The sequence below is a fragment of the Bolinopsis microptera genome, chromosome 2, assembly GCF_026151205.1.
Source record: "Bolinopsis microptera isolate Bmic1 chromosome 2, MBARI_Bmic_1.0, whole genome shotgun sequence".
Lineage (NCBI taxonomy): Eukaryota > Metazoa > Ctenophora > Tentaculata > Lobata > Bolinopsidae > Bolinopsis > Bolinopsis microptera.
This window is the reverse complement of record NC_087073.1, coordinates 9,007,981-9,034,716: the sequence shown is the minus strand read 5'-3', so window position 1 is coordinate 9,034,716 and position 26,736 is coordinate 9,007,981. Positions and strand designations below refer to the sequence as shown.

At 37.6% G+C, this 26,736-nt stretch overlaps 3 protein-coding genes and 1 long non-coding RNA gene across 59 annotated transcripts in view; 3 read left to right on the top strand and 1 right to left on the bottom strand.

Moving 5' to 3' along the window:
- The window catches only part of LOC134811538 (semaphorin-5B-like), a 129,145-nt gene extending 117,057 nt beyond the window's left edge, over window positions 1–12,088 (bottom strand). For all 7 annotated transcript variants that reach the window (XM_063818463.1, XM_063818464.1, XM_063818468.1 and 4 more), the window contains exon 1: window positions 12,073–12,088. The gene's annotated coding sequence lies outside the window, so the exon portion shown is untranslated. The remainder of the gene's footprint in view (window positions 1–12,072) is intronic.
- LOC134811227 (uncharacterized) lies at window positions 2,911–3,937 on the top strand. The gene is made up of 2 exons (XR_010159774.1): window positions 2,911–3,248; window positions 3,673–3,937. It is a non-coding gene; the product is annotated as an uncharacterized LOC134811227 (long non-coding RNA).
- On the top strand, window positions 8,737–11,967 carry LOC134811365 (protein Jade-1-like). The gene has a single exon (XM_063818158.1). It carries the CDS (start codon window positions 8,755–8,757, stop codon window positions 11,086–11,088), a length of 2,334 nt encoding a protein of 777 aa, XP_063674228.1. The 5' UTR covers window positions 8,737–8,754; the 3' UTR covers window positions 11,089–11,967.
- A 249-nt stretch (window positions 12,089–12,337) lies between the features above and the next one.
- Window positions 12,338–26,736, top strand: part of LOC134811536 (CLIP-associating protein 1-A-like) — a 35,871-nt gene continuing 21,472 nt past the window's right edge. For 49 of the 50 annotated variants that reach the window (XM_063818458.1, XM_063818456.1, XM_063818450.1 and 46 more), the window contains exons 1-6: window positions 12,342–12,565; window positions 15,029–15,107; window positions 15,554–15,657; window positions 15,825–15,919; window positions 16,162–16,338; window positions 16,517–16,607. In XM_063818458.1, the coding sequence (XP_063674528.1) occupies window positions 12,371–12,565; window positions 15,029–15,107; window positions 15,554–15,657; window positions 15,825–15,919; window positions 16,162–16,338; window positions 16,517–16,607 (741 nt within the window). In that variant the 5' untranslated portion in view covers window positions 12,342–12,370. Of the gene's footprint in view, window positions 12,566–15,028; window positions 15,108–15,553; window positions 15,658–15,824; window positions 15,920–16,161; window positions 16,339–16,516; window positions 16,608–26,736 lie in introns of all 50 variants that reach the window. The other variant, XM_063818461.1, reaches the window with a different exon arrangement.

The following is a 26,736-nucleotide window of genomic DNA, read 5'->3' as shown; positions in this document are numbered from 1 at the left end:
TTATGGTATTTATTTTAATTTGGACACTTTTTGACACATTTTTAACACGGTTAAAAACAATCTTATACTCATTTTTTTAATTTGGAAAAAATGGGCTTTTTTTCAGGAAAAGGAGTGACACGTAGCACAAGTTTTTTAGATTAAACCCCGTCATTTTAGTTTCAATTAAAATTTCAATTCCTTGTTTCCCGTTGTAAAAGAAAGCCCCAAAGACCTTACTTGAATATTCCCCGCTGACCTGTTTTTTAACGTATAAATAACATTCGCTAGGAACAACCAATTAGTTTTCCTATTTTTAAAAAACAAATTTTTAAACCCCAAAGGTGTGTCAATGAAGGAAATTTTCCCAAAGATGACGAGGTTTTTCCGTTGGTTTGCCTTAAAAGTTTGGGGAGTTTAAAATTTATTAATTGTTCAATTTCCTGCGCCCCCGAAACTTGAAAAAAAAAAGAAAAAACCCTTTACATAAACCAATTTTTGGTGTTTTACAAATCCGCCAAATTCCCTTCCCAGGGAAAAAAAAACTTATTCCATAAAATTTAAATCAAACAATGCCTAAAATTTTTTTTTAAACAATTCAGGGGGAAATTAAAATTAAAGGGGAAAAAAATTTCGCAAGCAATCATGAAAAATTATTTAACGTTTAAGATCGTAAATTTTTTAAAGCGCTCGCTGTTTTAAAGGGAAAATTTTGATGCATTAAAATTGAGTAGTAAGTGACCGTCTTTTAAAAATTTCCCCAAAACGAAAAATTTTGCAAAAAGCTAGCGAAAAAATTTAAAAAAAAAATTTGAAAAATGGCTTAAAAAAACGACAAAAAGGTTATTAAAACCCCAAAATTTTTGGACAAAATGAACCTAAAAGGGCCCCCAAAATTAGGAAAACCAAAATTTTTTTTTGCAGGTGGGGTGAACTGGCTACCGAAACGCGAACTTTAAAAAAAAACCAAAATGCACAGACAGACTGAATCATTAGTTTGGAGTTAAGTTGTAAAGCTTCTTTAAACTTTTTCAGCACAAAGAGAAAATTTGTGTTTAATAGTAGTGGTATAGTTTAAAGGGCGTGTTGTAGACCTAAATACAAACTTATATCAAATAGGCTTTGTTGATGACCTTAAATATAGTAACTTTAGAACTTAGAATTTTGATGATTTAAAATGAAATAACGGGATATTGCTAGCTGTAGGAAGTGTTTGGAAAACTGTTGTACGAGGCACAGATTACGTATTTAAGAATGTTTTTCTTAATGGAGTTCTATTAACTATGTATGATCCTGTTTTATAATATGATTATTTGGGTATAGAGTCGGATATAATGTTTCTTCTTAGACGGCCAGAGAGCAAGAAAGATGGCTACTAGACAGCTAAAATTCGCATACTTTACGAGCCACCAGGGGATGCCCTTTTTTCGATGGATAAAGTAAGTGCACCGACTTTTGACGCTTAAAAAAGTAAAAAGGACTTTTCACAGAGAGATTTTGGTACCATCTTTTGATGGCCTCTCATATGTATCTTTCGCCTTTCGGATCAATTTATTCCGGTCAACAAAGTTTCCTACTCCAGGCCATTAAATTGCTCCGTCAAAAACGCTATTATACCGGAGTTTTTATTAAAGTCCGGAGTTGGACGTTTTTCTGTACGCTTAGCTTGTCAATCTATGGTGTAGTTACCGTATAATTAAATGCTGTGAACACATTTTTCACTTGCTCGTTGACGAGGGTCACGTGATGGTAGGCGAATTTGTCAAGTTTATACGACTATTGTAATTGTACAATAAAATATTTATATTTTTGGTATCCTTGTATCCGTGACCTCTGACAGGACACCGGTCATCTCGCCCAATTTTCCCGGAGAATCAGATCTCATGTCAACTAGCGCGTGATCATCCCGGCCTGGGTGGTCCACTTGTAATGTTGTCAAACGGAAACCTCGGCCTCGCACATCTGGTAGTGAAGTACTGAATACTGATTACAGCTGCAGGTCCTCCAAATTCACGAAGTCCAACAAGTCCTTGTATGAGCCATCAGTGTAAATCACGGTACTTTTCTAATCATAATCGCTTAGCTTGGCATCATTCAATGGACATTTGTTGTTCAAAAGAAGAAGAGTCAAACATGAGAGTGAACGGTGACTGCTTATTGCATAAGCTCTTAAATCTGCTAACCGTACATAGCTCACGCAGCTGTCTACAGTTGCTGGGCTCGTTCCGGGTCAGAAATTTAAAGTTTACTGCGGCGTGGGGCTACATCGTCGTTCTGCTGTCGTGTACATTTAAGAATGTGGTGTGGAAAGAGTTCTGACTTTTCCTGGAGTGAAGATATATGTCGGCCGTCTTTGTCACGGAGAAGTCTTTAAAGCTTTAAAGCTCTGAGCTTGACCTATTAAAAGACAAAAGATACATTTGCACGTCACGAGTAATGTGACCTACTGAAAAAAAATCGGGCAATTTGAAAAGAAGTTCACACATGCACAATCAACCCCTCATTGGTGTGATCCTCTGATCCGGGAAATCGAGATGTCCTCTCACAAACAACAGTTATTAGTAACAAGCATAACACGATTTTCCAATCTATTAACGAAGTTTGAGCATTTAGGGTCAAAGCAGAGACTTGGGTCGATGTGAATCGGCTTAAAAATAACAAATTTGGGGTATCTTTATTTTACATCTTGGTCGAGACCTGTCACCAGCAATATGATTTCATGTTGCCTTATTCAGGCGGGCGAAACTCACGTTACATGCGATCTGATCATCTGACTCTCACGATCGAGATCGGTAGCTTTAACTCACCAGCTCCAACACGGTTTTTTAGACTTTTTTCGGTTTTTCGAGCTGCCCTTCTCCCCTGAGGCCACGATGAAAAACATACAATATATTATATCTTTATTCTTTATATCTTACATTGCATGCATTCCCCTGCAGTAGTGAAAAGTAAATTGTTTGTTTTATTTCAGTGTCGACAGCTCAAACTATGGTGGTATCTTATCGCTACAATGCTGCTAACTAGACTCTTGGATGAAGTTAAGTTGTTTTAGTCAGATGATCTACTTTTTGGCGTTTCCTACTGCCCTAGTTATAGTAGTTCAAGGTTTAACTGTAAATATAGTGTTAAGTAAGTTTCAATACTTCCCTGCCACCTTTTCAGACATTGCAGAGATGTGTGACCGCACAATTCTCAAACCGAAGAATCAAAAGGAGTTATTGATTTATCGGTATATAAAGTATGTATGCTTTATCAAACAAAGCCACTAGGTAAGCAAATTCAAATATTTTGACAGTTCATACTTCATACTGCGGTTATACATTGCAGCCAATGCGCAGCAAACAAGAGCTTGCCACGAGCTTGCCACTGCTATAAGCATTCGTATTCGTAGCTTGTTTGAATCTCAAATTTATTCGAATTATCATAAGTAGCCGGAAGCCCGTCCTGCGGACGGAGTTCTTCAGCACAAAATCGATTCTCAAACATTTTAAATCTACCCTTTCTCATTTCTACTTCTTTTCCTTTCACAATTTTCATGTTTTTTAAAAACTTCTTACCCCTATCCATGTCACCTATGATTCATGCATTTCTAGCTTCTCGGACAGTGCTGTCTTTTCCCTCATTGGCAAATCCTGAAAGTTTTATGAAAAATATAGATCAGAGTTATGTTTGTTCTGCACGTCTGCATTTCAGGTATTCGTGACACAGTTTACGTGTGATGACGTGGGCATCTCTCAACACACTTTGCAGCATGAGCGACGGTGCCCTGGCGGGATATCTGGAAATGTAGCCTTGAGCTCAGTTTATTTTTCTCCGTCACCTCACCCGGGGGAGGGGGGGGGGAGCCAATGACTTTGGGGACAAGTGCAGAATTTCGCCAGCAATTTAACCTCAAGTCTCCAAGATTTTTAGCCCCCATTGGTACCCAAAAGTCTCCTTTAGAAGTCATTTAATAAAAGATAATATCAAAACTACATAAAACTCGCCAAAACTTTGGGTACTTATGGGGACAAATGGAAAATTTCACCAGCGATTTGACCTTCAGTCCCTATGATTTTCGTCCCCATTGGTGCTCAAAAGTCTCCATCAGTAGTCATTGCCCCCCCCCCCCTCATCCTGTGTCGGCTGTATGCAATTCTGATTGTACCACGGTTAAAAAATGCCAGTTAAATGTACCAACTCTCGTTTTATTTATTGTACCGACTCTCGCTCTTCGACCACGCTTTTCGTCTACTTGGCGTAGGGCGCGGTAAGATTTCATGTAATCACGCACACACGTATCGCGCGCGATGTAGAAATAAGTGCACATGGTCTTGTGGGTTCAAATGACCCCCGTAATCCATGTGGTGGGGCAGGAGGGTCAAGCACTGTTTTTTCTGAAATGAACCTCCTGATCCATGTGGTGGGGCAGGAGGGTCAAGCACTGTTTTTTCTGAAATGAACCTCCTGATCCATGTGGTGGGGCAGGAGGGTCAAGCACTGTTTCTGAAATGAACCTCCTGATCCATGCGGTGGGGCAGGAGGGTCAAGCAATGTTCTTTTCAGGTTGACCCTCCTGCGCCATTATAGTATCTGTTTTACTTACTTCTGGTAAACCTCTCTCCTTGGCCCAAGTTGAAGTCTTTGGGACTGGTGAGAAAAGCACTATTCTCCGAGACCTAGCTGTGGGAAGATCTTGTTACCAATCATCGGTAGCTGATAACGGAGAACCCAACAGAGCTGTCAATGGAATTGAAGATCCAAGATTTATTAATGGTAATACCACTCAAACAGACCCCTCTGTAGACGGCTCGTTAGCTTGGTGGTATGTTGATCTTACTCAGAGCTACAGAATATTTGAGATTAATATACTGAGCCGACTTGAACAAGCTAACAAAATAGACAAAGCTAAAGTATACCTTGACTCCCAACTTATACACACGATAGAGTACAAGAAGGGAAGCGTTGGATGGTATCATATCCCTATGGAAGGAATCGTTCATGGCAGGAGGGTGGAAATAAAGCTGGATACCAAAGCACCTCTATGTCTTACTGAGGTTGTGGTTTTGGGTGATGGGTATTATATTCAACCAGAAAAGGGCAATATTGAATAAGTTATATCATGTTGTACTGGCATAAACCCTAGATATATATATGAGATTATGATATATATTTTTCAATCTAATTAACCACATTTTTTGTGAGCCTTAGTAAGCTTTTCAAACAAAACACGAATAAAAGGTGAATTTAATTTATTCCAAACTATATCATAAATTGTAATTAAAAGCTGTTCGCTCATTTTCATGTCATTTTCATGTCATCTACTTTGTAGTAACTTTCAAGTTGCTTACAATCAAGTTAATTAAAGGAATAAATGTGTCAAATAATGACAAATGTAATGATAATCGTTTTTTAAAGTTTTAAAATGTGACAAATAGAATTTTTAATTTTTAGTAAATGTCATGTTTGGTTCATTTTTAGATATTATATCAGATGTTAATAAATTGGTTGTTTTTATACTGTAGCTATTTCAGACATGCACGTTGCTAATTTTAGATTTCATTGTTATTGTTGTTTTAATGGATGTTTTATTGTTGTTTTTATTGTTTCAAATCAAATCTCGTGTTAGTTTCATTGAATTTCTTCTGGTTCACTGATTTTCAAACCAAGAGCATTCAAACCACTGTCACTAAAAGCATTTTTTTTTTTATCAATAAACTTTCAAATTGTTACACAAATACATCATTTTATTTCAAAGAAAATATCGCCGAATGACCTTACATGCCTTGACAAGTGACCGAGTGTAAACAAAATTAGGGACACCGAAACACCAGTTGACCAGTAAACTGATCATAGCAATTACATCGGGCCCTATATGCACCTATAAGTGAAGCGATGCTGCAACCAAGGCATGCTAGGTTTATTCCATTGAACTAATAAGGTTACAGCCTAAAATATAAATATGATAAATAACAATGTACCATAAATCATAATTATAAACACGCTTTATTGAACATATTTTATTAATTATACTTTAAATCAATTTATATGTCGATAATATAGTTACATTAAGTCGATAATATAGTTACATTAAGTTTGTGTGTCTGATCATCGTGAAAGTTTAGGTAAATTGTTTAACTGTCAGAAGATGTTATATGGTCGTTTAGAACTGTCCAGAGGTACTTAATTAAATGGGTTTTAAACACGGATGGCCTTGAGATTTCCCTTAATTTATAAGGGAGTTTATTCCAAAGAATGTGCGCTCTGTAAAAGTAAGACTTAGATATGCCTGAACATCTGGTCTGGCTTGACGTAAGGTTTTGTGGAACTTGAGGAGAAATGTCACTAATCATACTGAGATCGTCTAGATGTGATCGCCTTAACCTACTTCCCATGAAACGTCGTAAGTAAGGTGGAAATGTCACAACTGATATGTCATAAAAAATATTATGAAAATATAATATATCCTTGTAATCAAACCTTACCGAGAGTGGAAGGATATTTAGTTCCTTACACGCTATGAAATACCTTTTTTTGTCCCTAAGGCTCAAGTAAATATCATTAAGGATCCACTTGATACCTCTTTTTTGTATCGATTCAAGTTTCTCCACCGAGGTTTCTGAATGAGGCCGCCAGACAATTGTGCAGTGTTCGAAATGACTTCTAACCTGAGATAGATAGAAGGCCCGACGTTTTTTAGTGTTCTTGGTGAAGTAACATGTTCTTTTTAGAAGGCCTAACCTCTGACTAGCCTTAGAGTATATCATATCACAGTGATGTGACCAATCTAACTTACTATTGATATGAACTCCAAGATCTTTTTCAATGTCTGTGTATTCGATAGCCGTTTCATTCATTGAGTACACAAAATTAACACTACGATTCATAGAATATGCTCGGGTAATAGAAAGAACGTGACTTTTTGAGGGGTGAAACACCATCTTATTATGATGAGCCCAATTTTGAAGACTGTTAATATCCCGCTGGAGCAGCCAATGGTCATCCTGGGACGTGATTCTACGCCATATTTTTGTATCATCAGCATACATGGTTATATTTGTTTCCGGTGACAAATCCTCTGTAATGTCATTAAGAAAAAGTATAAATAAAGTAGGCCCTAAAATTGAGCCCTGGGGGACACCTGATCTAACCTGACAGGGAGCAGACATTTTATTTCCAATGACAACCCTTTGGTATCTGTTTTCAAGGTAGCACTTGAAGAATCTCAGTAGAGATGCATCAATGTTATATTGTTCTTTGAGCTTCAACAGAATTATGTCGTGGTTGACAGAATCAAAAGCTTTTTGGAAATCAAAGTATATTATGTCAGTGCGAACATTGTCATTGAGAGATAGGGCTAAGCTGTCACAGAAATTTACTAGCTGAGTTGTACATGATTTCCTATTCATAAAACCATGTTGACGTTGATCAATAAGATGTTCACATCGATTGAGCAATTCATCCCGGATTACTTTTTCGTAAATTTTCATAATAATGCTTGTCAGAGAGATTGGCCTATAGTTGTTAACTTCAATTTTAGAGCCTTTTTTATGAACTGGAACAACGTTTGCCATTTTCCAATCTGCTGGAATACATCCGGTTTTATAAGAGGCTTCAAAAAGGATGGCAAGAGGCTTAGACAGGCTCACTGAACAGTACTTTAAAATTCTTCCATGGATATTGTCGGCCCCTTGCGCTTTACTTGGATCAATATTTTCAAGTAAACCTTTGATTTTACAAGTGTCGAAATTGACCTGAAAATCACGGTCACTGGAAAAGTCGATATTTATATCATAATCACTACCCTCTGTAAACTGTTCGTTAAAATATTTATTGAATAACTCACACTGTCCCTGCGGATCGGACCGTAGGCAACCATTGTAGCTGACTGTTTCAGGAATGCGATTAGAGTTTGATTTAGATTTCACAAAAGACCAGAACTTTTTGTTAATGAGATTTCTGTTATCATCATCTTCAAAGTTTGCGTCCAATTTTGCATCAACGAGATTTTTAAAATCCCTCCTAGCTTTGGAAAATTTTAAATATTTTTTTGGATTAGAAGACTGTTTCCATTCGTCATGTAGTCGCTCCTTTTTTCTACATAAATCAAAGACATCTGAGTCAAACCATGGGGGTTGAAATTCATCGGAGACAGATATCTTAGGAATATGTGAATTACAATGAGAAGTGAAAATAGTATTGAAAAACTGACCAGGCCTCTTCGACTGGTTTTCCACTTAGTAGATGTTCCCAGTTTTCAGAATTCAGTGCATTATTTAAATTGGTCCAATTGGCCCTTTTGAAGCTATAGATTTTTCGTTTGGTAGACTTTTTCTTTCTAGCGTTAAGTCTTATGTCAAATCTTATCGCATAGTGATCCGACCCACAAATACCATGTTTACTGTCAACAATTAATTCTGATATAATTTCTGGCTTATCCGTCAAAACTACATCTAGAACATTTCCCCTGTAATGTGTAGGGTCTGTTACCAGCTGCTGTAAAGATAAATCATTAAACGTATCAATGAATGCTTGTTCAATAGGAACAGAGGAGGAGCCCTCATCCCATCTGACCTGGGGCATATTCAAATCACCAACCAAGGTAATGCTCTGTACTCTTCTACGCCTACGGATGTTATGTAGGTATTGCTTGACTCTATCATGGTTATCATTGCCAAGTGTGCCAACTCTGTAGAACGAGCTAAGTATGGATTTTCTTCCTAACTATCCAAAGGTAAAGTGATGCAGTTATGTTTTATTAAAATGCTGAAATATTTAACAAACTCATATTTCAGTATGACCAATGAATTTGTTACAAGTAACAATAACCATGGACAAACCAAGAAATCTGGTGCCTTCAACTTGTGTTGGGAAGACAGCAAAAAGATATTTAACAACACCTGGAACCAAGAGACCAAACCTGTAGAAATGTATCGGACAGATTTTATAACAGCCATGAAGATACCTGACCAGCAGGTTCTTGATGATCATTTCATAAAGATTGCAGATGCATGGAAACAGGAATATGATAAAGGAGTCCAGGTTCCCGTTGATATAGTAAGCTTACCAAAGCCAGATTTTAAGCTGCTTGAAAGCTCAAATGAGGACAACATTTGGACCTTGCCTGAGAGTTATTACAAATGGCAGCCTGAAGCTGATGTGATAGATGAAGTGATGAATGGGAAAGTTCCTGAACCACTCTATGATATGGACGAAGACGACATTTCATTTCTAGCTTCAATCAACTCTGTAGAAGACTCTAAAGACAATATTACTGAAATTGACTTTGAAGTTATCTTCACTTATCTTGACACTCTTTGCCACGTCAATATGTTTACAAAATACCAAGAGAACATAACATACAGCATACAGTATGATGATTCAGTGTACTGTGAGGTATGCAAAGATATTTATAGTGAACCTGACAATGATATGATTTTCTGTGACAACTGTAACATATGTGTTCATCAAAGCTGCTATGGCGTCCCTAAAATCCCAAAAGGAGAGTGGTACTGTGCGCCTTGTAAAGCAGACTGCTCCACTCCTGTGTGTTTACTGTGTATGCAGGGAGAAGGTGCCTTTAAACTGGCCCAGCAGGGAGAATGGGTTCATATATTTTGTGCACTGTGGATACCTGAAGTAGGATTTGGAAATATCGAAAAGATGGAACCGATAACGAAAATCAAACAAATTCCCACAAATCGGTGGTCGTTGTCATGTTGCTTTTGTCAAGAAAGAGTAGGGGCTTGTATCCAGTGTTCTATGAAAGGTTGTTTTGTGCCCTTCCATCCCTCATGTGCTTACTCAAATAGATCTCATATGATGACAACTTATGGCACTCCCGAGGAGCCAGAGATTGTTGAAAACTTTGCTTACTGTCTGAAGCACTCGTCAGAAAAGTTTCGAGAACCTTCCTCTATGAACTCTATTGTGCTACCGTTGTGCAGGAAAGATAAACTGAACCCTCTTTACAGCAATCAGACGAAAATAGCAAGAACTCTTTTGAGTGAATTCTACGAATATGTCGATGTTTTAGATGTGTCTACAGCTCTTGATTTCAATGTCAGTATAATCCAATTTGCTTTTGACTATTGGAAAGAAAAACGAAAACTGAACGGAAATAATCCCTCTATCAGTTTACCACCATTGAGTGACCTTGTAGAAAAGTCATCAAAACTGAATAATGACGCAGAGAACAATGAGTTGGATCCGTTTTTAAAACTTGTTTCACTTCGCCAAGATCTGGAACGAGCAAGAGTCTTGGTTCATATGTCAGAAAGACGAGAGCGCCTCAAGAAACGTGTGCTTAATTCGGTGTTTTCAGTAATTGAATGCTGTTTTAAAGAGGGAAAGCAGCTTCCGGCATCTCTTCTCAAGTTTAGTTTATCGCCAGCGTCTTTTGCTCGGAACTCAAATTCAAATAGTTATTCAACTGCATCGAGTGGTGAGGATAGTGATCTAAACATTTCTCAATCATCCATATCGAAAGTCTTTTTATCTCCTGTAAACCAAAAGCCCATTGATGTTTATAGTTTTAAAGACGATGAAAACTCGCTGGTTGCTCATGAAGTTATTTTGAAAAATGAGGACGTTTCAGATCAATCTGATTCCAAAAAGATTCCATTTGATTATCATTCCAGTGAAGATCCTGAATGGATTGAAGCTCCACGAAAAGCAAAGAAAAAGAAGGCGGGACCGCTGTCCAAAATAAACAAAATGAAACAACTGGCAGCACACTTTTCTCGCAAAATCACGATAGAGTTTAGCGATAAAAGTGATGTCCAGTCGAGTGTAGACGACTCCTGCCACTTCTCCACACCTCCTACCTCTCCTGAGTTTACATCGCCTCACGTCTTCTCATTTCCTCAACAAGAATCAGAGTCTTCTCAGACAACAACTAAACGTAGGAGAACATCTTGTGATTTAAGTGATGAGGATCGTGATGACAAGTTTGTTCTGGCCAACACTCCTCCTTCACCTCCTAAAAATAACAAAGAAAATGCCAGGAGTTTAAACACGTCAAAAGATGAAGATGATTCTAGAGTGGGAGGAACCTCACCCGTTAGATCAAGTAGGTCGTCTAAACGCCATAAACCTAACCAGAAGTATGATGCCTATGATTGCTCCTGATCTTGGAGTTTATTTGAACATTGTTTATAGTTTTAATTAAATTAGATGCTAGTACAAATTATTAATTTAAATTGTAGTTGTTGCGGGAGTATTATCACGAAAGTTTTATTTTTGTGAGTTTTTAAGTGTCAAGGGCAGGAAATTTATCGAGATAATCTATCTGTTTTATGTTTCATGTAATGTTGTTGGTTTTGATGTGTTTGATCGTTGATATGCAGATAACCTGGTGACCTGTAAATTTTGCTTCATAAAGGATCGTTCAATCAATACGTATTACGTTTGCCAGATTTGCCCATTTATATCCCCGTCCGTAAACTTTAACGCATAGAAATTAGGAATTTTGTAGAACTTTCAATAAGGAAAACTTTCTCTAAATCCCTCTCCCCTTAGGCTGCTTCTGTAATTTGTGAATGATCCTAGTTTTATTCTATACATTTAAATCACTAAGTTGTAATAAGCAAGTTTTATAAATTGTAATTTCGTCTAGTAATAAACATCAAGCCACAGAATCGTGGGTGTGGTTGTTTTAGAATGGAAGTTGTTCCAGCTATATTACTATTTCTTCTAATCTCGAATTTAGTATCTAAGCTCAGTAAGATTGGGTCGTATTACTGCAATTTACTCCAATGTACGTGAGGGTATGTAGGTTGCACATACGCTCCCTGTGATATTATGCGTACCTGGCAGTACCTGGAATTGAATTGGATTGTAGTTCATATGCCTGTAAATTCAGTTATCAATACGGTTAGAGTTCGGGCAGTATATATTATATATAATATTCACAAAATTATTATTTCTTTGTTTACACTATCTTTTTAAAACACACATTAGAGATAAATTCTTAACTTATTCACTATATTAATTAATTGTTACTCTAATCACATTGATTGTATTATTAACTTTTGATTTGTTTGGAGAGGCGAATCATACACAGTTTAGGCTCTTGAAATCTTCGAATTAAAAATCATCTTGAGAGAACCTCCTCAAATTATTTGTTATATAGTAGTGTTGTATTATTGATAGATCAATTAAACTATTGTAATTTTCTGTGTATCTTTCTGAACTTATTGATTTTGTTTTAATTGGCACCATTACACTATCAATTCTCCAAATAAGTTGAATCACAAGCATGTTATGTTAAAATGACACAGTAATAGAATCCACATATACAAGAAATATGTATCATGTACAGCTGTGATCATGTCTTTTTGCTAAAACTTCGATCCAAATAAGAAACTAACCCCTTATCTCTAAGATTTAGCAAGGTGGAAGCTGCCATGAGATGAATATAGTAGACAAGTTAGAGGACCTGGAGAATCAGGTATGGTCCTCAGATCTGTACGTGAGACAGGAAGCTAGCTCGGAGCTGCTCACTGTTCTGTCAGAAGCTAACGATGAGGTGTTCGACGGTAGTTCCTTTCAGTGGGACTCCATGTGCGGTGGTCTTGCTAGATGGATATCCGGAACTAACTTCAAGGTTTGTGCAACTAACACTTTATCTTTTATAATGGCAATTGTTTAATGGTTAGTTTTGTTTACAATTTCAACCTGGGTTGACCGAAATGGTAATTAGGCCTTGTCCAGTCTCTTGTACGTGTAGTGATATTTATTCAGTTATAACCGGATGAATTATTTTACATAATATAAACTGCATAGTCATATTCATCCGATCCGAACCTCATGTAAAATGTAAATAGATTACAAGTAAATGTTATATGTTTTTAATAAAGTTAAGACTGTGAACGTTCAGTGTATTTACTGTAGCTACAGAGTCGATTGTTTGTAACCAGATCCAGAGATAGTGTTAATTACGGTAAAAGTTGGTAAAAACAGCTGGATAACATGGGCTGGTAGTTACAACACGTTAAATGAGCAGGTCATTTAGCGCCCACTCAGTCTGTAGCCATGTGCTCGAAATACATTTCGTGTCATTGCGAGTATGGAAGTGGTAGTTAATATTAACGGTTTCATGTGATTAATGTTGTACACCATATTTATAAAAACAGTCCATGTATTGCATCATACATTTTCCAATTTATTCTGGCCCTTTTTTACCGCAATTTGTTGCCAAATTATCACGGATAGCATAAAATCCATTTTACCAACCTCGGTTTAATATTAATTCCCAATTAGTGTATTAATTACTCCTTAACTGATATTACACGGATAATATGTTTTAACATCAAACCATTATCATGTGATAAAATGTACTCAGTTGTATTGGTTGTATATTTTATTTCAAATAAAATCAGTAGACTCTCAATACCGGGTGGGCAATGTGACTTAGCAATAAAATATGTGCTGGAACAAGTTCAAGTTACCATGACAACCTGGTAGTTATATTGTGCCCTGATACGACCTTTATTAGCTCACTCGGACTGCACTCCCCAGCTTCACTCTAATTTCATACACCCAGCGCATTTAAAATATATATTGCCAGATTCTGCAGATTGCTACCTGTATTTCTAATTAGCTTGCAATTTCACTGGAACGGGAACTGGAAGTTAGAAACTAATCCACCGGCAGCATTTTCAACCATACTTGCCTATTTTAATCAAATCATCCATGTTTGGCCCCTCTCCAAATCTGTGACAATGATTAATTAATGTGGCACTGCCATCATCGGAGTCCAGTATAATGCTTCTCAAATTCTAATCATATAAATCATTAAATACCGGATATAATATGTTAACATAATCAAAAGTGATCATACAACTGTTCAATTCTTCTCTTCAAAACAGTTAAATGATGTCTGACTGAACTTAGCGTACTTGTATGATTCATGATTGACCAGTAACCGATGCGTTATTTAACATGGCAGATCCATGGTAGATCATGCTATCAAATTCGACTTGAATATGTTTTCCATATGCCTCATGAGAGCAAGTGAAGAATATTAATTACAGAAACTGTAGTGAAATAAGAAATATTCTGCGTGTCAACTCTGAACATTCAACAGAATTTTAAGAGTTCAAGCTTAAGAATCATTATGTTGGCCTAAAATTCGGATGCTACTTTAAAGATTTGACAGAGTTAAAATGATTCCAAAAATGCTGGACATCTTTACACATTACTAGTGAGCTGCTACACATACAACCGCGTCTAATTAGTGGTACAGTCACATTCCACATTTCAATAGGAACAGTCAGGGAATAATCTGTCGAATACCAAGCCGTTAATTTGAATCCCCCTGACAACGTCACCTCCAGTGACACCTTCAGTGTTACCGTTAAAATGTTGTGAAACAGATGGAAGTCCCGCAACATGTCAGCGCTATTTCGGGACCCAGATCCGAGTCTCACATCGTCTTCACAGCGCTCACACAGCATGAGAAGAGTCAAGATCTGAGGCCGTCAAAACCAACAACAAGCACTGCTTTCACACAGTGGGCAGAAGTGATAAGGAGCTGATAAATTCAATCAAAGTACTCTTTTGTTTGACACACATGAGTAACAATGAACATTAAAACCACGCCCCTTCAACCACCTGATCAAGCGGAAGTCGGGAAACTTCGCAGAATCTTGATAAATGAAGTAGGGCGCCTTTAGGGAGATCGTGTTACTCTGCCAAATCTAGAGCACAATTCCTCCTCTTTCACGTGATTGCTTCAAGTTTCGTTATTGACAAGAACTTGGATAGTTTGCCGTACTGATGTGTTACTTAAAAAGAAAACAGATAGTATGCGGTGTTTAAACTCTCAAGTTCGTGAATGTTTGTAGTCTCTCGACAGTACTGCTTGAAGTGTCCAGCTGTTCGTTTCTCGTCTCAGTATCGTCTGTGTACCGTCTGTGTAGTGTGTACCGTCTGTGTACCGTATGAGTTTGAACTAGATATTGTTTGTCTGAGTTAGGTATCGTCTGTGAAACGTAGACCGTAAGTAAGTAAAACTCGTAGATCTAAGCAAGTTTATTATTTTTAATTTTGTGATGTTGTTTTTCAGATATCGTTGGTAGCTTTGAAGGCTATCACCATGATCGCAACCCGAATGGGCGAGGATTTAGCTCCAACCCTCAGTACCTGTAAGTTTTGAACAGATTTTCTGAGATTTTGTCATTTTGTAGGATCATGTGGAGACAAAACAGCCAGAATTGTAACCATCTCATTGATTTAAGAGGAAACGGCAAAGTGACGATAGATGCGGGTAACTAATGTTATCGGTTGTGTAAAAAGAAAAAGTGTTAAATCCATGTGTTTTGTCTGATTTTATTCTGGAACGGTGGTTAATTTCGTTGTTATATTGATCGAGTTGTGATTCTTGTATTATATATAATGTGGCCGTGGTATCTTTCATTTTAAGACACCACACTCGACGTTTTTCATCCTAATTCCCTGTTCACACATCTTGTTCACTTATTATTCGTTATCTGTGCATTCTCCATGGTCACACGTTATTTCTTAATAATCTTATCAAATTTTAGACGTGACCCGCCTATTTCCTTACACATAACATAAATTCCATTCTCAGTGCTTCCTGCTATAATAGACAGATTAGGAGATACTAAAGATTCTGTAAGAAAAGAGGCAGCTTCTCTCATACAAGTTTTGATGAGCTACGTCAAAACTCCAAAGGTTTGCCACACTTGAATCAGTATAGCGACTATAATAAGTGTTGTTGAACAGTATGGCGAATAATGTTGTCAATTGAAGTTGGCTACAGGGAGTGAGATACAGCAGCAATCAGTAGATGTGTTGACATGGGTATTCTTTTCTTCATTCGTTCATTGATCACTTTTCAGACGATTTTGGATGAAATAGTGCCAAAGGTAATGGATCATAAGAATGCTAAAGTTAGGGAGGGAATGTTACTCTGCATTTCTGAGACTCTGCAAAAGTATGTGCTTTCTAATTCATGTTTATATTTCATAATTCTCGTTCGATTTGACTGTTCAAGATATTCATTCTAGTGCTATTTAAAGATATCTTCAAAACAGTCTCTAAACAATAATTAACATGACGTGTTTTGTCCAAAAGTTTTGATGAGGAAAATTAGTGATAAGTTAATCTAGCACTTAGACTTTAGAGTAGCCTAAATTATCGAATATTATATCGTCTAACATATCCACATTTTCTCAGTTTTGGACACAAGGAGTTGTCAATCAGTAAAGTAATCCCGTCCATACTGGAGCTAGCAAGTGACAATAGCGCCCCAGTCAGGGACCAGGCTGTAGATACACTGTGTGAAGTGTATAAACTTGTTGGGGAACCTATCAGGAATGATATTCTCAAGCGCAGAACTCTTCCTTTCCAAAAGTTAGTTATCTTCTTTGTTTTTCTCATTTACCTGCGGATAATCTGCTATGAATGAAACTATTCCAATTATGAGCCACAGTTGACTGTGATATTAAATTTATATTTGCCTGCCAAATACCGAACCGATTAAGATAATCATGGACACCCACAATTTGAGTTAAAACTTATTTTAAATCAGAGAGAAGATGATAATACAGAGGTTTGATGACCTGTTCCAAGCAGGGCTAGTTAACTCTGATGGATTATCTGATCGTGTACCTTCTGATGAGGTTTGTTTATAGAAAAGAGTATGTAATAATGGAATTTTACATTGATAAATAGGCTCCCTTATTCTTACCTTAATTCCTACTCTATTATTGGAGGTTTTTTGTTAAATTTTTGGTGAGTGTGTGCTTAACTTCATTTCAATGAGGCTAGTTAAGAACTGCTTACTATCACCTGATCTTATCCCTTACTCCCTGGACCCTATCCCTACCCTTTGTCCCTCATATCTTCATCTCTTATCTGGCCCATAATCCACCAAAAATTGGTAATATTTACTCCAGGGTGTGGGGAGGTTAAGCAATGTTGGTGCATCATATTACAATTATGACACAGACAAGTTGCACTGTCATTTACTGTCGTGTCATGTAATTAACAAACCACCCAAATATCCGGACGTAAAGTTATCAAAATATATTGGTTATATATTGCCAGCTGCTGTTGTTGATGTGACCAGGTAATCTTCATTTGATAGATTACTTAAATCTATATTTGAGTGTAACAAAGGTTGTCACTGTCTGTGTTTGACACATCTTGTCATCTAACAGGACTCAGGAGACGTGAGATTTTGACACGTATCAACCCAACCGATTACGTCCTCACCACGGTTGTTTATCAGTTATATCTGGCACGAATACATTTCTTTAGAGTCAGTTATAACTGGCACAAGTACATGTGTTTACCGGTTACTGGCACAAGTACATTCGTTTACCAGTAAGTAATCCTGTGTGGTCAAGGAGCCTTATTAGCAGCTAAAGTCAAAGATATCATATTATTATTATACCCACCCGACCGTCCACCGCGACCGTGTATCATTAATATCAGCTTATATAGTATCATATAGTTCTTCACCAACTCTACACTGCACATGTTCGTACGTGTCCCAGCGTCACTACTAGCTGATTATGATTAAGTTCCAGAGAGAGATAATGATTAAATGTTAGGATGTGCGCAGTAGCGTATGAAGTGTCAAATAATCCTATGATATGCCATGTATCGGTCACGCATTTCCTTAGAATAATTTATAAGGTATCAAAATATGCACCACGAAATATTCGTCTGCATATTTAATGTGTGATAACGGTGTAGTTATAGACTACAAGTACACTTTTAAATGGTACGGGATTCGTGGTGTACTGCTGTGTCAAATATCTAGTATATAAAATAGCCGAGATGAAGTCAGTGCCTATAATATATGACAACTTTGACAACACCTAGGACTAAAGTGTAAGGTTTATCTTGAAACCCCGGAAAATTAGTGTAGAAGCTGATATCGGATTTTCTGTTAGTTTTAACATTACAAGTGCACTGATGTAACTGTGAACTGAGTCAAAAAACTTGCTTCAAATTTTAAAATGTTGCAAATTATCTGCCTTAAAACTATGTGAACAAATTTTTGCGTTAAATTTTAAAATGTAGGAAATTTCGTGCCTTAGAGCTATTATGTCACATAGATATGTCCAAAATTTTTGCTTTAGGTTTTAAAATATTGTAGCAAATTATCTGTCAGAAATAATTGTATTGGGACAGTTGTATTGATGTGATGTTTTGCCCTCGTGCTTATATGATTTTACTGAAATCGAAAATACAAGAAAGCTCGAGTGACTTTATATTATGCTGAACTCCAATACCTTGGTGTTATGTTGTATAATTCTGTCTCCTGACCCACCCTAGGCCTATGTTAGTCTGGCATCACTGTTACAATAAGCCCAGCGGTGACGTGACTACACGGTGTTGGGCAGGACACAGTGGTGTACCTAATAATATACCCAATATAACACTGTATTCTGTATTGTGTACTAGTAAAGGAATACTATCCTATGTGGGTCGCTAAATAATGCAGGCTATTGTGTTGGTTTAGTGTTCTTCAGAGAGTCTACCCCGTGCCAGGGAATAATACCTTTTGTGAGTGGCCAGTGTCCAAGTGTCAGGAGTTTGAGAGAGTAGACCCAGTACCTGTACATCTTGGAGGAACTCTACATTTCACATTAGTGTAGCTAGTCTAACAGTATACATCTAAGCGAGAGGTGGTAGGTTCTAAATATCATGCTTCTGCTAAAATTGTTTCTGAAAAGGCTGGTTTGTAAAAAAGCGGCTGCTGTACTCACCAGTCGATGACAACTTGATAAAACCATATTGTTTATACTCATTGAGATGGAAACAATGAGAAATCGTGCATTATCATCTCTCACGCTCCTGAAATTACCATCAATGTCATAGTTCTGGCCTGGTCTCTGGACAATAACTTCAAGGACCTGGACTAAGTGTCTACCATAATGAGGCCCATCTTCAAACGAACCTATAACCTACAACACCTAAAACCTGTGCTATTTAGTGAACTTTCAAGATCGGAAGTATGGCTAGGCTCTAAACGTCTAGAAGAATGCAAATGACCATAGTTGTGACTAGCAAACAAGCAGTAAGTCACACCAGATTATTATTTAGTAGCTCGTATTGTATTGAAAGAGAGAGAAGTATATATATAGTGTCATAGAGCACTGGAGAGATGGTGTATATTGAGCAAGAATAAGAGAAAGCAAGTTGTTGTCCTTGCGAAACTAGTACACATACAGTGCTCATGCATAGCATCGTTCTCCGCTCCTGCTCTTTTTCCGTATAATACTGCTATCTGCACTTGTTCGTTTGTTTCCAGTGTACTTGTTGTAAATTAAAGCCGCTAAGTAGCCGTGTTTGGTAGCCCTAATTAGGACTTCTTGTTCTGAGTGGAAGTGTTGAAGAGAGGATGTACAGCAAGAAGAGACTGAAGTATGGCTACAGTCTGATACCGGCGGGACTAAAAGCACGGATCTCAGCCGCGAGAAGTCATGAGGTTGGTGGCTGGTTGTTTAAACAGATAGATACATATTGTCTGATTTTAAATGTGCTCTCTTTGAAGATACCACACCGATACAGATGAAGTTGAGTCAATTATTGATTGGAGAATGATATTATCTACCTCAAAAGCATGCACAACCACGCCGACTGAGGATTTTTCCAGATCATAAGCTTCATTGTGAAACTTTTTACGAATCATGGGCTTTATTATGACAAGTACATAGTATTTTAGAATAATGTAATGTGACTTACGTAATTCTACATAACTTAATCTTACACTTAACATACTACTCAAGAGTTAGTTAATTAAGTGGCTCGTGTGGCCTTGTTAAACATTGTGAGTATACTATCCCCCAATGTAGAGGTCACAACTTGCTGACACCTTGACTTGGAGCCCTTATGAAGTGACCAGATAGTGCCGACTAGGTCGTGTAATCTTAACACTGTATACCTGTCTGTACATATAACCGGCTTATGACTGGTCTATTGTCTGATTATGTGTACTAATTACCGTATTAAGTAGGGTAATTACGTATGTAATATAGCTAATTTTAGTATAATCATGTATATTGTAATTCTATCTCCTGATGTTGTATCCAGCCCCTGTTGCTCTCTCTCTCTCTCTCTCTCTCTCAAATCTCTAATTCCTGATGTTAATCTCGAACACGAGCCTGATAATATTGTGATGATTTAAGAGATCTAAATCTGGATTTATTCTTCTACAGATAATATGAACTAACAATTGACATGCATCAGGCCATCAGCACGTTAAAGTTTGATGCGAGCGGAAAATTAATAACTTGAAACAATATAACTATGTACGTGATACATTTGAATATTAAATCAATTTTCATCTCATATTTACTGTCTGCAAGAGCTTGGAAGGAGATCAAAAATAGAACAGTTTAATGGAATTTACCGGAACGTGTGGCGTTGTGTCATGTGGTTGTGTCACACAATTGGTAAATACATTGAATATAATGGGTAACATTTGAAAATTGAATGCACAGTTTACAATATTAATACTTTAATAATTGGTATTTACAACGAAATTTCAAATTCACGGAACAGATTCTCCAAGTTACAATGAAAAAAATACATTGAGCATTACAAAATCTCATTATTCATTCCTCCCCACGCCCACTGGCAACATGTATATTTTTTTGATGTGTATTCAACATACTAACATATTTCACATATTTCATGTTAACTTTGTTTCTACTTCTCCAGTCTCCACTGAACCCCATCCAAATTTGATTCGTCACGGGGACAAGCCTGGGTCCGGCCCTGTTCCGTGTCTCCTAACTCTGCTAGCGGTGGAGCTGGTTAATTGGGTTAATTGGTTTAATTACCTATATATAACTCGCAACACTCAGCACAGGTTACATAATGCACAGCGCTCTGCCTTTCTTGCTGTTCTTGCAATATCCATATATTGACTATTGTACATAACACGTTTAGCTTTTGTTCCAATTTATCTGTCTGTAGTGTTACATATTATTTAACGCTATTATGTGGCTAGTAAGTAGTAGGATATATGGGACTCTGGTTAGTGAACTCTATAATGTAGTTTGTTCTTCACTGTGCTGTGTGTGTACATGGTCGGTATATTTAACACTGGACAAGATTAATTTGTGATATATTCAGGTCTTAGGCTCCGGCTCCAATATGACCCAATATATGCTTTAAATAAACTTTTAATGACCGTTTATTAAACTATTTATTATAATATTATATGTTTATTAAACATTGACTCGAAGTTTTTCTGCTCCTTTTTAATCTCTCTAATAACTCTGAAGAGTACCTCCAATCTCACAGTACAATGGTGTACAGTGATTTGTAAAATCCCTCAAGTCTGCATAGATAACTCAATTATAAATTATGGATAAACATTGATGACTAACAGAACTAGGATGTAAAATAATGTATGTATGGACCTTGAAATACCTACAAAACTCAGTTACTCATTTGTTTTGCTTTGTGTAGTCACAAAGTTATCTTCTTTGTTTACCCTAAGTTCCCTTGACTTTTGAGAATGTCTAGTAGTTACCTTCTTCGTAGTCCAGTATCAAGAATACCTCTCCCGTCTCCTAGAGTTACTGTAAGTACAGAAAACAATATACTGAGTATGTTAATCTCTAGATATAACCTGATTAATTGATGTTCTCTAAGCCGACAATATAGTGCAGTAGCCAGGATATAGTGCAGTAGCCAGGGTATAGTACAGTAGCCAGGATATAGTGCAGTAGCCAGGGTATAGTACAGTAGCCAGGGTATAGTACAGTAGCCAGGGCCGGGTATAGTGCAGTAGCCAGGGTATAGTGCAGTAGCCAGGGTATAGTACAGTAGCCAGGGTATAGTGCAGTAGCCAGGGTATAGTGCAGTAGCCAGGGTATAGTGCAGTAGCCAGGGTATAGTACAGTAGCCAGGGTATAGTACAGTAGCCAGGGCCGGGTATAGTGCAGTAGCCAGGGTATAGTGCAGTAGCCAGGGTATAGTACAGTAGCCAGGATATAGTGCAGTAGCCAGGGTATAGTACAGTAGCCAGGGTATAGTACAGTAGCCAGGGCCGGGTATAGTGCAGTAGCCAGGGTATAGTGCAGTAGCCAGGGTATAGTACAGTAGCCAGGGTATAGTGCAGTAGCCAGGGTATAGTGCAGTAGCCAGGGTATAGTGCAGTAGCCAGGGTATAGTGCAGTAGCCAGGGTATAGTGCAGTAGCCAGGGTATAGTACAGTAGCCAGGGTATAGTACAGTAGCCAGGGTATAGTACAGTAGCCAGGGCCGGGTATAGTGCAGTAGCCAGGGTATAGTGCAGTAGCCAGGGTATAGTACAGTAGCCAGGGTATAGTGCAGTAGCCAGGGTATAGTGCAGTAGCCAGGGTATAGTGCAGTAGCCAGGGTATAGTGCAGTAGCCAGGGTATAGTGCAGTAGCCAGGGTATAGTACAGTAGCCAGGGTATAGTGCAGTAGCCAGGGTATAGTGCAGTAGCCAGGGTATAGTGCAGTAGCCAGGGTATAGTGCAGTAGCCAGGGTATAGTGCAGTAGCCAGGGTATAGTGCAGTAGCCAGGGTATAGTGCAGTAGCCAGGGTATAGTGCAGTAGCCAGGGTATAGTGCAGTAGCCAGGGTATAGTGCAGTAGCCAGGGTATAGTGCAGTAGCCAGGGTATAGTGCAGTAGCCAGGGTATAGTGCAGTAGCCAGGATGTAGGATTGTAGCCCTGTAAAGTGTAAATATTGGTGGGAACAAACTACAAAGAAAGTTATAAATCAAGTGAACATGTATCCTGTGATATTACATGAGGCTTTAAAAAGCTCTTAAGTAATGATGTTTACGAACGTGACTGACTTTCTATTCAAGACTTTTAAACTAGCTTCTTTGATTCCTCGTGCTCAGTATTATTTTGTTATGAATTTTTGTTTTTTCGAGTTTTAAAATGAGAGTACGTTTTACAGATAATAGTGGTTAAAAATGTGATAGCGGTGAAAAAAATATTATCTTCGAATGGTTGTTGGCTCGTTGCCGTTCAAGCTTTCCGTATCGAAATGTTACAATCATTGTTAAATAGCACTAAAGTTCATTGTTTAGCCAGCTAATTAGATGAATGATTCGTTTTAAACAACATTATACGTTTAGAATTTAAAATGACATGTTTCGTGCCACTTGTTGCACGATGATCGATTTTTAATTCTTTCCAATCGTGTTCAAAAAACATTTTGCGGAACATTCTGTTGATAGCATAGTTGTTCTCATAGCTGCTGATACGGTTCTTTGTAGAGCACTCGGGGAATCAGCGCACCATTTCCATTTTACAATAACGTTTATTTTAAGTTACTTTGCTAGGTCTTGAAAGATTATAACCAAACTCATACAGCGAGGAATCGGAATATGATCTGATTATTAATAAACTTCTGATGGAAATCACGGGTTTCATTGAGATTCAGCAACTAGTAAATACAGGTGTAAGGAAGCCCTACAAGTAGCAACATAGTGAACACACCCACTTGCACTGTGGACGTGTTATCGATTGTGGAAACTTGTTCGAGAGAGAGAGAGGAGCCATATTATAATTACCCTGCAGGCCAGGTACTGGGCTTAAGTTTATTAAATAACATTACTCCAACAAGGAAAAGTTACCTCAGGTCTGTGTGTGTGCCTTCTTACCTTTAACATGTAAAGTTGTACTGTGTGTATCCTGTATGGTTATTTTCAGGATGGTTTAGAAGGTTGTGCACGTGCCAGTCGTGTCACTGTTTACTTAATGGTCCTTTCATGTTCACGATATAACGTATTATTTCTTTATTAATTAATTATGCAGAGACCTGCTTATCAGCTTATCGGATGCAGCAAATTTTGATAGATTATGCGATTTCGCATCTTTCCTGATTTTATTGCACAATTACACATACAAATGCAGAAGTTATTCGGTAAATTATGCTATTTCGCAACCGCCGCAAATTAATGCGTCTGAGCAGTGAACACATGGTTTACATATTACAAGGTTAGCTGTGACAAAGGTGTTTAATTGCTTCTGTGGCTTATATTATTAATATGACATGATCTGGTCGGTGTGATGTTCACAAATAACTTAATTTCACATATTCGTCACTGTAAGAGGACAAGTGGTATACAGTACTAATGACCAGTATACAGTACTAATGACCAGTTCTAAATTTTAAAAATAACGTTAACACTATAAACTTAGTTCCCTATAATATACTAGGGGTGGTCCTGATATGTGTACTTCTCCGTGCATTCCTAAGATTCCGTTATCAGACACCCACGTAGCTACACGTTAGTAAAGTATCACGGTTTGACTGATACGCTGGTCAAGTAAGTTGAGAAACCTTAAAATTCTCAGCTACCTAACTTAGCTCTTATGTTACGTGAGAGAATAATGTTATAGTACACGGAATATTAAATAATTATACAGTATATTATTGTACATCAATGCTTCATAATATTATGAATAATATGCATTATAAAGAATTTTGAGTTATCAGCTCTGATGTTATCTTATATATTCCAGCCGGCTCTAGAGCATGAGCCGGCTGGAATTTGGTCTCAAATCAATATATATGCGCATATAAATAAAGAGTTCACGCTCTAAGTTGATTATTATAAATTAAGATAGTAGTAGTTAGTCCGTGATTGACCAGTATCATTGGCTAGAAGCCAAGCTCATTAAGCACTCAAACTCCTCCCCTTACATTATATACGCCTATACTCTATAGTCCCTTATTGGCGATGGTCCGATAATTATTTCATGTTTGTAGACGCTACCAGATGACATCTACTAATGTTTTAGTCACGCTCCAGAGAGCCCCTACCTTTCACTGTAACCACTTTCGCTTAACGCTGTAATATACAGGGTATTATATGGCACGGCGTAAAACTCACGTTTAAAAGTGCCAAAATCACCTGATCAGGTTGGATATCACATGACCTTTAAAAGTTAGAAAGTTGTGAATCTGTAATATAATATCCTAAACCACACTCTGTTCCTTTAGATCTGACCGATCTTCTAAATTGACGTACTCTCTATAGTACTCCACATTTGTACATCAGTTTATCTCATCTTATCCCGTGTGATACAGGCGGGGTTTTTCCCGTCGACCTGGATGACCTGTACTTTACACCTGCAGTAGCTGTTTGCATGACCTGCACGCTATTTAGCCAGTTCTCCTGAAATACCCTGTTCTTAGTCTCCTTTAACCTTTGTACTTCTAGTATTACGCCTTGTCAGCTGTTATGTCATGGGGACGTGTTATGTTCCGTCTTAATAATGTGTTCGCTTGTTTGCAGCTGCAAATACACCTCATGTTCTTATGTTACGGTTATTAAATATTTCTTGCTGTTGTGTCTTACTTGCCCCTTCTTTCGCAATATTATTCTAAAATTAGCTTTTCTCAATTTTGATAATCGACACCTTTGAGCATGATGGCTGTCATAATCGTCTCATCTTACAATATTCATCTCCAGTATTTGTGCTCATTACTCCCAATGCAGGTGTCAAGTCTCAAATGCTGTGATTTTGGATGCAACTAACATAACAGTAACCTTCAATCAATCATTCGTCAGTCTCGCCATTATTTTTCCCATTTAACCTACGTGCGACACCATAACGAGGTATCCAATAGCTCCCTCTTCCACTAGCATTCCTTGTCACTGGATTAGTCTCATTAGCGGCTAATTAGAGTGTAATCGGTAGTTAACTAGTGTGTAATTGGTAGTTAATTAGAGTGTAATTGGTGGGGAATCGCAGTGTAATGCATATTGGATAGTGGTTATGGTTTAATTCTCCCAACTCCCAAGCAGACTGAGACACGCACAATTTTATCAAACCACCAATTAACTATGAGCTGTCCGTTCTCATTTTTTGTACATCCGTTCATTTTGCGTCACTATTTCTTACATAAACCACAATATATTTTGTGTTTGATAATTACTGACTCGTTTTTAAATTGTCGTAATGAAACAGTATTAAATAAAATTACTGTCCAGCTGTAGAATTTCGGTCTAACTTAATGTAAGCTCTGGCAAGCGTACTATTTTGATCTTTAACGTGTGATAATTAGCGATATTTTCCAGACAGAATGTTTTAGTTGCGGTTGTTCCTAATTCTATTTACCGCCACTAGTGTCTGTTGAAGTGTTGATCGCTACTTCTTGCCACATTCTATAACAATCTATAGTGTGATTTCTTTTAAATTCCGGGTCGACTTAGATCAGATGTTTCGGTTACAACTTCTAAGTTTTAACACAGCCGCTTCCTGATTGGCGATTGCGTAATAGTGGTCATATACTAACAAGCATTTGACACAACTCAGTACACTGGCACATTCACGCCCTGCAACCCTGTACACAATTAGATTGTCAATGTTATGTCAACATTAACTGTACGTTCTTTTACCAATACAAATCCAATCGTCAATCCCCGGTTCTGACCTGCATTTTGTTTTCTGTGCTGTACACTGAACTACAGGGTTGTTGAATTTTCCAACTTTCGGCCGTATAGAAATTATTTGTGTTCAATGTTCTTTTGGTAGTGGTGACTGGTGGTGTAGCAATAGCTTAAACGGGTACAGTCATTTCGGCCCATCCTGTGTATTATTCTACGGAACAAAAGCAAATTAGCTAATGAAATAAATGGTGTAATAATGTTGGTGCCGCTATTTCTGTACGAACGGACCAACACGGCACAATACCGACCTCGTTCTGAGATATTTCTACTTCATGTTACGTAGCTGTAATATTCTTAGCTCCGTTTCTCAGTTAACGTTTCTCAGTTAACATATGACA

Excerpts from the sequence above, each read along its gene's own strand:
- LOC134811365 (XM_063818158.1), top strand. The coding sequence starts at position 8,755 with ATGACCAATGAATTTGTTACAAGTAACAATAACCATGGACAAACCAAG.